General features: G+C 46.1%; 1 protein-coding gene across 7 annotated transcripts in view; it reads left to right on the top strand.

Moving 5' to 3' along the window:
* CEP350 (centrosomal protein 350) overlaps positions 1-14,090 on the top strand; it is a 78,005-nt gene that overhangs the window by 12,830 nt on the left and 51,085 nt on the right. For all 7 annotated transcript variants that reach the window (XM_077278893.1, XM_077278892.1, XM_077278896.1 and 4 more), the window contains exons 5-6: positions 5,851-6,016; positions 12,178-12,617. In XM_077278893.1, coding sequence (XP_077135008.1) covers positions 5,851-6,016; positions 12,178-12,617 — 606 coding nt within the window. The remainder of the gene's footprint in view (positions 1-5,850; positions 6,017-12,177; positions 12,618-14,090) is intronic.

Raw genomic sequence — 14,090 nt, 5'->3', positions numbered from 1 at the left:
TTGGCGTAAGACAATACGCCACGTATTATACGTCCGTACTACGGCCGTAATACAGAGAAATGTTCCCAAAATATTGATCCGTAGTCAGGGTGTTTCAGCGTATTTTGCGCATGGCATCCTCCGTATGTAATCCGTATGGCATCCGTACTGCGAGATTTTCGCGCAGGCTTGCAAAACCGACATCTAATGGATTTATGTGCTCAAATGTTCGGGAAAACATATATACAGTATATATATATATATATGTCATTGAGACACATATATATATATTCTGTATTTAGATTTCATTCAGCGCGATATCTGTGAACAGCCGGTAATTCAATTGCCGGCTTTTCATTTCTCCTGCACAAACCCGACAGGATATGAGACATGGTTTACATACAGTAAACCATCTCATATCCCCATTTTTTTTGCATATTCCACACTACTAATGTTAGTAGTGTGTATGTGCAAAATTTCAGCGCTGTAGCTGCTAAAATAAAGGGTTAAATGGCGGAAAAAATTGGCATGGGCTCCCGCGCAATTTTCTCCGCCAGAATGGTAAAGCCAGTGACTGAGGGCAGATATTAATAGCCTAGAGAGGGTCCATGGTTATTGGCCCCCCCGTGGCTAAAAACATCTGCCCCCAGCCACCCCAGAAAAGGCACATCTGGAAGATGCGCCTATTCTGGCACTTGGCCACTCTCTTCCCACTCCCTGTAGCGGTGGGATATGGGGTAATGAAGGGTTAATGCCACCTTGCTATTGGAAGGTGACATTAAGCCAGATTAATAATGGAGAGGCGTCAATTATGACACCTATCCATTATTAATCCAATTGTTGGAAAGGGTTAAAAAACACACATGATTTAAAAGTATTTTAATGAAATAAACACAGCGGTTGTTGTAATAATTTATTGCTCTCTCAATCCATTTTCAGACCCTCGCTTGGCAAAACAATAAACACACAAGATACATACCCTCTCTGATGAACTGTCACGTCCCACGAAGTAATCCATCTGAAGGGGTTAACTAATATTACAGGCAGAGCTGCGATAAACCACTCGCTCGTGCCTGTAATCCCCGGGTGCTGAAAGGAAAGCAGTGATCTATACTTACATTCAGTCACGGTGATGCGCCCCTGCTGGATGTTCTCATGAACTGCAGCCTGGGAACTTTTTCCCACGCTCCAGGTCATATGAGGACATCCACCAGGGGGCGCATCACCGCGACTGAAGGAAATGTAGGTCAATGACCTATAGTTACCTTCAGTCGCGGTGATGCGCCCCCTGGTGGATGTCCTCATATGACCTGGAGCGTGGGAAAAAGTTCCCAGGCTGCAGTTCATGAGAACATCCAGCAGGGGCGCATCACCGCAATTGAATGTAAGTATAGATCACTGCTTTCCTTTCAGCACCCGGGGATTACAGGCACGAGCGAGTGGTTTATCGCAGCTCTGCCTGTAATATTAGTTAACCCCTTCAGATGGATTACTTCGTGGGACGTGACAGTTCATCAGAGAGGGTATGTATCTTGTGTGTTTATTGTTTTGCCAAGCGAGGGTCTGAAAATGGAATGAGAGAGCAATAAATTATTACAACAACCGCTGTGTTTATTTCATTAAAATACTTTTAAATCATGTGTGTGTGTTTTTTAACCCTTTCCAACAATTGGATTAATAATGGATAGGTGTCATAATTGACGCCTCTCCATTATTAATCTGGCTTAATGTCACCTTCCAATAGCAAGGTGGCATTAACCCTTCATTACCCCATATCCCACCGCTACAGGGAGTGGGAAGAGAGTGGCCAAGTGCCAGAATAGGCGCATCTTCCAGATGTGCCTTTTCTGGGGTGGCTGGGGGCAGATGTTTTTAGCCACGGGGGGGCCAATAACCATGGACCCTCTCCTGGCTATTAATATCTGCCCTTAGTCACTGGCTTTACCACTCTGGCGGAGAAAATTGCGCGGGAGCCCACGCCAATTTTTTCCGCTATTTAACCCTTTATTTCAGCAGCTACAGCGCTGAAATTTTGCACATACACACTACTAACATTAGTAGTGTGGAATATGCAAAAAAGAGGGGGATATGAGATGGTTTACTGTATGTAAACCATGTCTCATATCCTGTCGGGTTTGTGCAGGAGAAATGAAAAGCCGGCAATTGAATTACCGACTTTTCACTAACACCGTTGCGTATTTCTCGCAAGTCACACTGCAGGTCCGTGTGGAATCCGTATTTTTCTCGCCCCCATAGACTTTCATTAGCGATTTTTTTTGCGCAATACGCTGACAAACGCAGCATGCTGCGATTTTGTACGGCCGTAGAAAGCCGTATAATACTGAACCGTAATATACGGCTAATAGGAGCAGCCCCATTGAGAATAATTGTGCCGTTTATTTTGCGAGTTTTACGGACGTAATTTCTGCGCTCTTACGTCCGTAAAACTCGCTAGTGTGAGGCCGGCCTAATGGGTGTGGGATTCTCCAGTTATTTCATGTGATTGTGCATATGATATGAATATGTCTCAGCATCTGTGATGTCTATCCCCTCCCCCAGCCCCTCCTGTAATTTATGACCCCAGTCTCCTGTGATGCATATACAGCAGTCTCTTTGTTTCCTATGTTATGTATGTACAGCAGTCGTAGCGCCTCCTATGTGATGTATATACAGCAGTTCCAGCGTCTCATATGTGATGTATGTACAGCTGTCTCAGCGTCCTCTATGTGATATAGATACAGCAGTCTCAGCGTCCTCTATGTGATGTATATACAGCAGTCCCAGCGTCTCCTATGTGATGTATAGACAGCAGTCCCATTGTCTCCTATGTGGTGTATATACAGCTGTCTCAGCGTCTCCATGTGATATATATAGTAGTTCCAGCGTCTCCTATGTAATGTATATGATTTACAAAACTTATGACAAAAAGCTGACTGCTCTCCTGGCCGACACAAACCTGGAAAAGCAGCTGTGAGAAGCAACATGATCAGTGTCACCTAACATCACAGCTGCACCAAAGAGAAGCCGCTCCAGCCATCACATTAACCCCTTTCTGACCTTGGACGGGATAGTACGTCCGAGGTCAGAACCCCCGCTTTGATGCGGGCTCCGACGGTGAGCCCGCATCAAAACCGGGACATGTCAGCTGTTTTGTACAGCTGACATGTGCCCGCAATAGTGGCAGGTGGAATCGCGATCCACCCGCCGCTATTAACTAGTTATATGGCGCTGTCAGACCCTGACAGCGGCATTTAACTAGCACTTCCGGCCATCGGGTCGGAAATGAGCACATCGCTGACCCCCATCATGGGATCGGGGGTCAGCGATGCGTCGGCATGACAACCAGAAGTCTCTTGAAGGCCTCTAAGGTTGTTGATGCCGGATTGCTGTGAGCGTCACCCTGTAGTCAGCGCTCATAGCAATGCAGCAATTCTACTACATAGGAGCGATCTGAGCATCACTCCTATGTAGCAGAGCCGATCAGGCTATGCCAGCTTCTAGCCTCCCAGTAAAGGCCTGCTTGCAGGGGGAGAGCGAGTCCCTTCAGTAAAGGCCTGCTTTTATGATAAATAATTTAAAGCCAAGAAATGCTACGGGAGCTCTTCGAAAACATTTTTTGATTTATTTTTTTATTTTTTTAATAAAAGCCAGCACATTGGTGCTCCCCACATGTAATTGCTCCTTTCATGTTTTAATTGTCTGACCCCTTGGGAGGGAGAAGATTACAGGGAATCTGTCACCAGGTTTTTGCTACAACATCTGAGAACAACATGTTGTAGAGACAGAGACCCTGTTTCCAGTGATGTCACTTATTGGGCTGCTTACTGTCATTTTGATTAAATTGCTGTATTCTCTGCTGCAGATCTAGCAGTTATTTGAATGTTAAACTCTCTAACCCCACGCACACCACCGATTGGCTGCTTTCTGCCCATGCACAGTGTGTACACAGGAAAGCTGCCAACCAGTGGTGTGGGCGGGGTTATTCAGACCTCATGAATATGCTTGACTACCTGGCAGCAGGCCAAGTACTCCATTAATGATGATCTCCTATTGATTAAAGAGGGATTTTAACAAAACTACAGCCAGCAGCCCAGTAAGTAATACATCGCTGGAATCAGGGTTTCTATCTCTACATTATGTTGCTCTAAGATTAGGTGGCAAAAACCTGGCGACAGATTCTCTTTAATGAAGGAAAACTTCCATGACCCAGATGAATTGGGGAAGGCCCTCACAGATCAGTCATAAATCCCTTATGCTTGACATTTTAACCCCTTCCCGACATGTGACGGTATAGTACGTCACATGTCGGGACCCCCGCTTTGATGTGCGCTCCGGCGGTGAGCGCACATCAAAGTCGCGACATGTCAGCTGTTTTTTACAGCTGACATGTGCGCGCAATAGCGGCGGGTGAAATCGCGATCACCCGCCGCTATTAACTAGTTAAATGCCGCTGTCAAACGCAGACAGCGGCATTTAACTACCGCATCCGGCCGTGCGGCCGGATATGAGCGCATCGCCGACCCCCGTCACATGATCGGGGGTCGGTGATGCTCCTCCATTGTAACCATAGAGGTCTTTGAGACCTCTACGGTTACTGATTGCCGGTGGCTGTGAGCGCCCCCCCTGTGGTCGGCGCTCACAGCACACCTGCAAATCTGCTGTGTAGCAGCGATCTTATGATCACTGCTGCATAGCAGAGCCGATCGGGCTGTGCCTGCTTCTAGCCTCCCATGGAGGCTATAGAAGCATGGCAAAAGTAAAAAAAAAAACGTTTTTAAAAATGTGAAAAAAATAAAAAAAATATAAAAGTTTAAATCACCCCCCTTTCGCCCCAATCAAAATAAATCAATAAAAAAAAACCCCAACCTACACATATTTGGTATCGCCGCGTTCAGAATCGCCCGATCTATCAATAAAAAAAAAGCATTAACCTGATCGCTAAATGGTGTAATGAGAAAAAAATTCGAAACGCCAGATTTACGTTTTTTTGGTCGCCACGACATTGCATTAAAATGCAATAACGGGCGATCAAAAGAACGTATCTACACTAAAATGCTATCATTAAAAACGCCAGCTCGGCACGCAAAAAATAAGCCCTCACCTGACCCCAGATCACGAAAAATGGAGACGCTACGAGTATCGGAAAATGGCGCAATTTTGTTTTGTTTTTTGCAAAGTTTGGAATTTTTTTTCACCACTTAGGTGAAAAATAACCTAGTCATGTTAGGTGTCTATGAACTCGTAGTGACCTGGAGAATCATAATGGCAGGTCAGTTTTAGCATTTAGTGAACCTAGCAAAATAGGCAAGCAAAAAACAAGTGTGGGATTGCACTTTTTTTGCAATTTCACTGCACTTGGAAATTTTTCCCCGTTTTTTAGTACACGACATGCTAAAACCAATGATGTCGTTCAAAAGTACAACTCGTCCCGCAAAAAATAAGCCCTCACATGGCCAAATTGACGGAAAAATAAAAAAGTTATGGCTCTGGGAAGGAGGGTAGCGAAAAACGAAAACGGAAAAAGCTCCGGGGGTGAAGGGGTTAATGGCCACTAACTCCTACTCAAATATAAGTTCCTGTCAGTAGCGGACCATGGAAGAGAAGTGTAATGCTGTGGGCACATATATACAGGGCTGTCCGAAGAGCTACTTGGTGGGTATATTATTTTATTTCTCTACTAAATAGGCCCATCTGTGTGGAGCACATAACAACAATATGGCACCACAGTGTGAGCTCTACAGTCTGGAACAATTCTCCAACATGTTTTATTTTGATTCTTTTAATCTGCAGTTATCCCAACTCGTCTGTTCCATCACTGATTACATAGTAAACAAGGGAAACCACTTTTTTTTTATTATTATTTTTCTGTAGATGGTCGATACCATGAGGACTCCAATGCTTACCACAAAAAGCATTCCCACCCAGCCAAATGTGGCAAAGAACGGTCCTCTCGTAGTCCATTACGTGTCACTACCTTGGACAGCAACGTTAAAAGCTCCTGTCGTGTGGGTTTCCGGGAACCTCTGGCTTCATATCGGTGAGAACGAAATACTGCACAATGCTATAATTTTACGTTTTCAGAGTCGTGAGCAGTGGAAGTAAAGTCATAAAACCGTAAACTGGTATTGCCACAAAAAAATTTTTTATTTTTTTTCATTACTACCAATTTTACGTTTTATTTTAGTTTTAGAATAGTAGAACATACAACTGGATTAATAACCTATAGATAAAGGTAACATTTTTTTGAAGCACAAAGTTAAAAAAAAGAAAGTTCAAAGGTGGATTGTTATATTTATATATCTGCACACAAGTCCTCATACATAGACAGAAAAATAAAAAAAAATAGTTCTTACTATTCTTTGATGAAAAATGCCCCAAATCAGCCGGGCTTTAAAGTGGTCCAGATGCCCTACTAGACAAATATAAACTAAACACCGGTCCATCTAAATAAGACCATAGACCCTACCTGCATACATCCCCACAACTTTTTACAGACACCAGACCAAACTACAACCATACAGACCTGAACCCAAATTTCAGCCATTCCTTTGTCCTTGATTTGGTTTTTCCCTTTGCTCCCAGGAGCCTCAACCAACAATGTTCTGACGCCATTAGGCATCAGAATGTTGTCTTCGGTGGTCTCAAGGAGGGGAAGGAAGTGTGAGTGAGCATGTGGAGGTGCTTGCGAGCTCATCTATGATTCTGCTAAATCTCTTTTCTCCTTCGCCTCATTGGGGGACACAGACCATGGTGTATGCTGCTGCCACCAGGAGGCTGACACTAAGTATTACAAAGAAAGTTAGCTCCTCCCCTGCAGTATACACCCCTCTGCCGGCTCCCAGCTAACCAGTTCTTGCTTAGTGTCCGTAGGAGGCACACGGACTGGTCTGCTATTCAGACCCAAAGAATCTTTTTACTTTTACCTTTTACCGGACGAAGGGGGCGACGGATTCTTTCATGTTCCGATCTCCCCCGAACCAACAACAGGCGAGCACGGGAGTTTCACCTCTCCGTATCCTCTCCTGCGACGTGGGAAGCCACTGCCTGAGCTGATTCTAGGGGTGACGGCCCTTTCATGGGACCGATCTCCCCCCTCCCTTATCAGATGAGCACCGGAGTGTCACCTTCAGTATCCTCTTCTGCAGCCAGGCCTATTGCCGGACATTCAGCCCTGCCCACCAGGTTTTACCCTCGGCTGTTCAGAGGCACAATCCAGTGTGGCGTCCGAGCAGCCCCCACTGCACCACCACTATTAAGAGCGGATGGTACAAGGAGGCGGACGGTTCCTCTCCTCCTCCCTAACAAACGGATGATGGATTGAGGTTTATCCCTGCACCGTCCACGCTGCACAGAACAGCGCTGAAACCCACATCCGCGGCGGCTCCATGCCGGGACGCGCAACGATGGTGAGTGGATCCATGTTCAGAGGGATATCCATAAAGGCGCAGGCAGCCTTAGCCACTTTCCTGTGGCCCACCTTTCTGAGGTAACGCTCTGGCCGGCTACAAAAATTTAGCCCCTGGCTTCGGCCGATGTGTAGGCCGCATCCCGGAAGTCTCCTGAAACGCCCCGCTGGTGTCGCCCGCCGGCTACAGAAATTTAGGCCCCGGCTTGGGCCTATTCAGCATCGTGTCCGTCGCTCCGCCCCCCGAGTTGGCGCTTCTCGCTCTCTGCGAGATTTTATCTACTCTGCAGCTCACAGTGGCCATCTTGGTCCACCCGGCCGGCTCACACTGAGGCAACGATTTTTAGCATTAAGGGGGCACAACCACTCTACATCAAGGCATTAAACGCGCAAGTATTCTCCCTTCTTAAAGGCACATGTAGTATTGTCTGGTTTTAAAGGCGCAGGTCCAGTATTGTCTGGTCTTAAAGGCGCATGACCAGTATTCTCTGTTCTTAAAGGCGCATGTCCAGTATTGTCTGGTCTTAAAGGCGCATGTCCTGTTTTGGCTGGTCTTAAAGTCACATGTCCCGTATTGTCTGTCCTTAAAGGCGCATGTCCAGTATTCTCTGTTCTTAAAGGCGCATGTCCAGTATTGGCTGGTCGTAAAGGCGCAGGTCCAATATTGTCTGTTCTTAAGGGCGCATGTCCAATATTGTCTGGTCTTAAAGGAGCATGTCCAGTATTGTCTGGTCTTAAAGGCGCATGTCTAGTATTGTCTGGTCTTAAAGGCACGTGACCAGTTTTCCCTGGTCTTAAAGGCGCATGGCCAGCATACCCTGGTCTTACGCACATGGCCAGTATGCTCTGGTCTTAAAGGCGCATGACCAGTATTCCTGGTCTTAAAGGCACGTGACCAGTATTCCCTGGTCTTAAAGGCGCATGACCAGTATTCCTGGTCTTAACAACACGTAACCAGTATTCCCTGGTCTTAAAGACGCACGACCAGTATTCCCTAGTCTTAAAGGCGCATGACCAGTATTTACTGGTCTTAAGGGCACATCATCAATCCGAAGCTGGTCACCCTAACTGAGCTCTGGAGCCTTCGCCACTCATCCCCTAACCGCAACCCATGGTTTTCTCAGACCAAGAGATTGAATCCCTCTGTGAACCCTCTGTGGCTCGGAGTGCTCGCAGGACCGAGATACATGGTCCCTCTCCTACATGGGAGCGTCCGCTAGCAGGGGCCGCAAGTGTTCTAGAAAAACGTACAGGCGTCTGCAAAACGGAAGTTTTTTCATTTCCTAATCTCTCCCCCATGATTTGTTGAGAACAACGCTGAATATGGATCGCATATTGCCTTGGATTGCAAGAGCTTCAGAAAAGGAGGGACTCTCCTATTTATACCATCAACAATCGACGAGCAATTCACTGGACAGAAGCCGCTAAGTAGGTTGCCATACCTGGTCTGATTTTTATGGGCGACGGGTCCTTTTAAGGGCACCGATTCCCCCCACATCTTCAACAGACGAACACATGCAGTGTCGCCTCCATGTATCCTCTTCTGCATCCAGGCCTAATGCCAAACAACCTGCCCTGTCCACCCGGGGACCTCAACTCTGGGGATGTACAGAGGCACACATCTTTGGCGTCCGAGCACCCCCCTTTGTATCAATTTAGGGGATGATGCAAGAAAGCGGACGATCCCTCTCCAATTCCCTGTTAACAGAATGGTGGATCGAAGGTTCCTAATTTTCTACTCTGCACGAAGGTGGCAAGAGGCCTGCTGGTTGCAGCCCCGCATTCTGCCACTTGGCAGTCTAACCGGGTGGAATTTCTTGTGGTATACCTACCAGTATCCCTACCCGATGTATCATCAATTAAAAAACCACAGACGGTCGGATAGCAAATCTGGTTCGTTCCGTCTTGTGGCTTCGGGTTCAGCGCTCTACCCTTCTTTAGCACCACATGATGTTGCTTGACCAATAGTCTCCTGGTCAGAGACCTTATCTACTTCAATTCAAATCAAATCTTCTGAGCGGGAGACTAACAAGGGATCGTATTTTTTCTACAGACCCATCCAGCAGTAGAAGCATTGTCCTGGACAGTCTAGATCTAAGAGATCTTGGTTTCACGAAGGAGAAAATGAAAAGTATGATCATTCCTGGACCTCAAACTTCTAACAACCTTTGACAAGGCCCTCCTTTTTCAGATGCAGTTCCTCCGCTCAGCCATTACTTCAACAAAAAAAAGGAGTTTTCTGGCATCCATCGACATTCGGTTTTCTTACCCTCACATGCCTACTTTTTTCCCCTCTACAATTATCTCTTCTCCTTTCCATTCGCGAACAGCATTTTCAAGTCACGACCTTGCCCTTCAGCCTGGCTACCGCACCACAGTGGTCGCAACGCTCATAGCAGTTGTCATGTGCTTCTTGCACCCTAGAAACATGGTCGTCCTGCCCTACTCGGTCGACTTTCTAGCCGCTCTACAAGGACTACGCTAAGTCGTCTATATCACTTGCAATACCCTCTCACTTGGGCTAGCAGCTAAACTTAGACAAGTTTTTTCCTCATTCCCAGCCCAGCAGATCCTCTTTGACGATGATCCTGCACAAGAAGGATGGTAATTCTCTCTCTCTCTCGAGTCAAGGTCGTGGCCCTTCAACACGGAGCTTGTGCACTTGATCACTCATTCCCTCGGTTCATTCAATTAGCTAGGAGGGTTCTGAGCAATAAGACGAAAACGGAAGTAGTTTTCTTTTGCTCCGCTCGTTTTCAGCAAGTCAATCAGGCTTTCAAAAGGTAGTCTCTAAGCTCCTTCCTCATCCAGAGCCTTCTTCTGGTCCAATGGTTATTAGGGATACCAATGCCAGTCTTCTTCTCCCGATCATTTCTCTGGGGATCCGAACAGTACGGCTAATCCTACAGCAGGTCCACTGCCCTTAGGCGGGTCAACCATCCGTCTTCAATTTGGATAATGCCACGGCTGTGCCATATGTCAATCATCTCGCAGGTACCCACAGTCAAGCGCCATGGCCGAGGTACCTCGCACTCTCTGATGGGCCGAGATCTATCATTCGGTGATCTCAACAGTACATGTCCCTGGAGTAGAACACTGGGCGGCTGACATATTCAGCCGTCAGGGTTTTCTCCTCAAGTGAGTGGGAACTTCACTCGGAAGTCTTCCTTCACATCTGCCTTCACTGGAGTACTCCAGATGTAGGTCGGATGGCGTCCAAGCTGAACGCCTATGTACTCCAGTTCATGGTTTGGCTTCAAGATCCAAGTCCATCGCAGTGCATGCTCCGTTTCTTCCACGGTACCAATTTCCATAACTCCTCTTCCACTACGTCTTGAGATCTTTTTGGAAGCAGAAAAGGCCCCCAGTGATCCCGGGAGACCCGCACTGACCATGTCAGGTTTTCTCGCTTGCGGTACTGGTATTTCTCCGTCTTATTTTGTCAAAACTGGAAATATGGACCTTCTCGCAGGGAGCCTTCACCTGTAGTTCTTCCCTACCGCGTACCGTTAGATCTGGGGGACCTTGATGGTCCTGGGGATCTTACAGTAGACTCCTTTTTCGATTCAGAAAGACTTTACCATCAGGGAACGTCACTCCCCTTTTTTCTCTGCGTTCTTGTCATCCTGATGAGTCTTCAGAGCTTGCCACTCTGTTCCTTTCAGTCTTTTTTCCTTATTACCATCAATGCATCGTTGCCCTCAAGCCATCCCCTTCCCTCGTTGCCAAGGTGGTTTTGTATTCCCACTGTTGCAGGGGCATCGTCCTCTCATCTCTTTCGGCTCCAGTCCACACAACGGAATGGGTTCTCCATAATCTGGAAGAAGTGAGTGCTCCAAGTGGGTACGTATCGAGGACGGCGTCCTTCCGAAGGTTGGACACTTTGCTTGGGCTTCTCGATGGTAAGTAGGCTTCCCGACGGTCACAGGAAGGGTTTAGCCGTGTTCATCGGCCACGTTAGCCTGGTGGATTCTTTTCACCATCCAGGAGTCCTTCCGTGCTAGATGTCAGCCTATCTCCCTGTCTCAGGGCTCTAGGCACCAGGCATCGGCAAGCACGACCGCAAGCTTGCGAATTCCTCCAGTCCGCATGCATTCTTGAAGCACTATAATTCACACACTTCCACAGATGTGAGTCTGGGCAGGCGGACTTTGCAGGCCGCCTTGGCGCACTTGTAAGTAGCGGTTACACGGCCTGATCTGATGTTGTCCCCACCCAGGGACTGCTTTGGGACGTCCCATGGTCTGTGTCCCCCAATGAGGCGAAGGAGAAATAAAGATTTTTGTGTACTCACCGTAAAATCCTTTTCTCCGAGCCATTCATTGGGGGACACAGCTCCCTCCCTATTATTAGTTGTATTTGTTTTTATCATTTGATATGTTATACTCTCATATATAATGTGACATGCTATACGCTTATATGTTGTTATTGATCTCCTACTGCTTTTGCACCGAACTGGTTAGCTGGGAGCCAGCAGAGGGGTGTATACTGCAGGGGAGGAGCTAACTTTCTTTGTAATACTTAGTGTCAGCCTCCTGGTGGCAGCAGCATACACCCCATGGTCTGTGTCCCCCAATGAATGGCTCGGAGAAAAGGATTTTACGGTGAGTACACACAAATCCCTATTTCAGGGAGTCTCCCAGATATAGGAAAGTTGGAAAGTATGACATTTCTGTGTTTTGTTTTTGTCACATTAACTAAAACTTTTTTTTTCAAGGTATTCTCAACTTATTTTTTATCATACCACTGATTTTTTTTTTTTTAGTAATATATACACATTTATTTCTATTTAGGGAAGTCTTGTCTTCAGAAGAGAAGGTTTCAGGAACTGGACCAAAGAACTTTCTTCAAGACGAAAAGGACTTTGATAGTACACGTTCTTCTGCTGTGGACGAGACTACTGTGCGCTATCTAAATGATAGACTGGCCATTGATAATTTGCATTGGCATTTACAAAGTGGTCTGGGCAATGATTACAGAGATGTGCCCCTAACAGAAGCATCCCAGCACCAGCCCACAGTCAGCCCTCTGAGTAACAGATTAGAGACCTTAAAAAGGAGGCAACCTGATGCCAAACTAGAGAAACTGAAAGAGCGGATCCGCAGACAATGGGAACTTTCTGAGGAACGGGATAGCAGAGAGCGTCTTCCAGAAACTATAAATTTCACAGACAATACAACAAGTGCGAAAACCAGGAAAGTAACGGCTGCTCCACCAGCTCCATCTTATAGAGGTAAAATTAACTTAAGCCTTCTTTTTATTAGTGTCCATTTTAACAATGTAAGGAAGCCAACTTAAGTTAAAAGGAATCAGTCAGTAAGGTCGCCCCCTCACCCACCAAACCGCATATATGGGCATGCAGGTATATGAAAGCTGAATCCTTTAATCCCTCGATATCTTCTATCTGTTGCAGAATTCCTGAGAAATCGGTGTTTTAATCCAAATGCAAATTAGACATTGGGTGCTCTGGTACAGACAGAGCACTTCCCAGGACACCGCCTCCTAAGGCTGTTTCCAAAGCCTCCTTAGCTTGATTGATATCTCACTGATCATGTGATGTCTGGCGCCAGGCAAGGATATCAAACGGTGAGCTATTAATCAAGCTAAAGAAACTGGTGCTGTGCTGGGGAAACTATCTGGGGAGAGAAAGGATTGGGAAGTGCTCAGTCACACCCAGAGCACTTAATGCTTCATTTGCATTTATATTAAAACTCTGATTTCTTGGGAATGCAGCAACAGATAGACAATATAAAGGTGTTGATGGATTTAGCTTTCTCCTTACCGACAGATTCTCTTTAAAGGGTTTACCCATGCAAATAATTTCCCTCCTCTCCCACCAGCTTGCAGTAGGTAAAAATAATTCCATCAGCGTTTCTCACCCTCAGTAAGTCCAGCACTGCCTCTCTGCTGCTGCCCCTGTCTTTGTTGATGATTTCTCAAACCTCCACATGACCGCTGTAGCCAATCGCTAAGTTCAGCAGTCTCATACCAACTACATTGGCATTACTACATCGGTTATCCTAACTCGTTTTTTTCCTTGGGGGGAAAAAAACACCCTCAACTGATGAGTCAAGAACCCCCGAAAGGTTGCATGCTGAAGATTTGATCGCCCACAACATGCTTGTCTTTGTTTCTCTCCATTTTTCCAATGTAACTTTAGTAAGTTGGCTTGAAATACTATGTTCATACATGTTCCTTTAAAAACCAAAAAATCAAAACTGTAATCTACTACTAGTTCTTCAGATTAAAATAATAATGGGTTTTCTTTTTTTAAAAAATGTTATAATAGTAGACCTAAGTTGATCATGCATGGCTTATTGACTTTTAACAAAAAAACACCATTGGAGGAAAACCTCCACTAAACTCAAAAAAAACACCAGAACACAGGCATGCTTACCTGTTCAAGGCCTCCAACAATTGCACTACCCAGGGTGCACCAGGCCCAAGTAAAGATAGCAAACAACACAGGTGCAAATAATACCGATGCAGCCAACCTACAATCAGGAATTGGCTGCTTGGAGCACCCATGCAAAAAAATAGTCTGTATGTGGCATGTTCACACAGGACTGCAAAGTATATGGTGAAAAGCCTATTAATGACGCCATAAATATAGCGGGCTAACCATGATGCATCCTGTGTGAACAGAGGCCACAGTGTACAGAGCCATCTAGGGCCCTAGATGGCTCTGTACACTGTGGCCTCTGTT

The sequence above is a fragment of the Ranitomeya variabilis genome, chromosome 8, assembly GCF_051348905.1.
Source record: "Ranitomeya variabilis isolate aRanVar5 chromosome 8, aRanVar5.hap1, whole genome shotgun sequence".
NCBI lineage: Eukaryota > Metazoa > Chordata > Amphibia > Anura > Dendrobatidae > Ranitomeya > Ranitomeya variabilis.
This window is presented reverse-complemented; position numbering and strand designations above follow the sequence as displayed.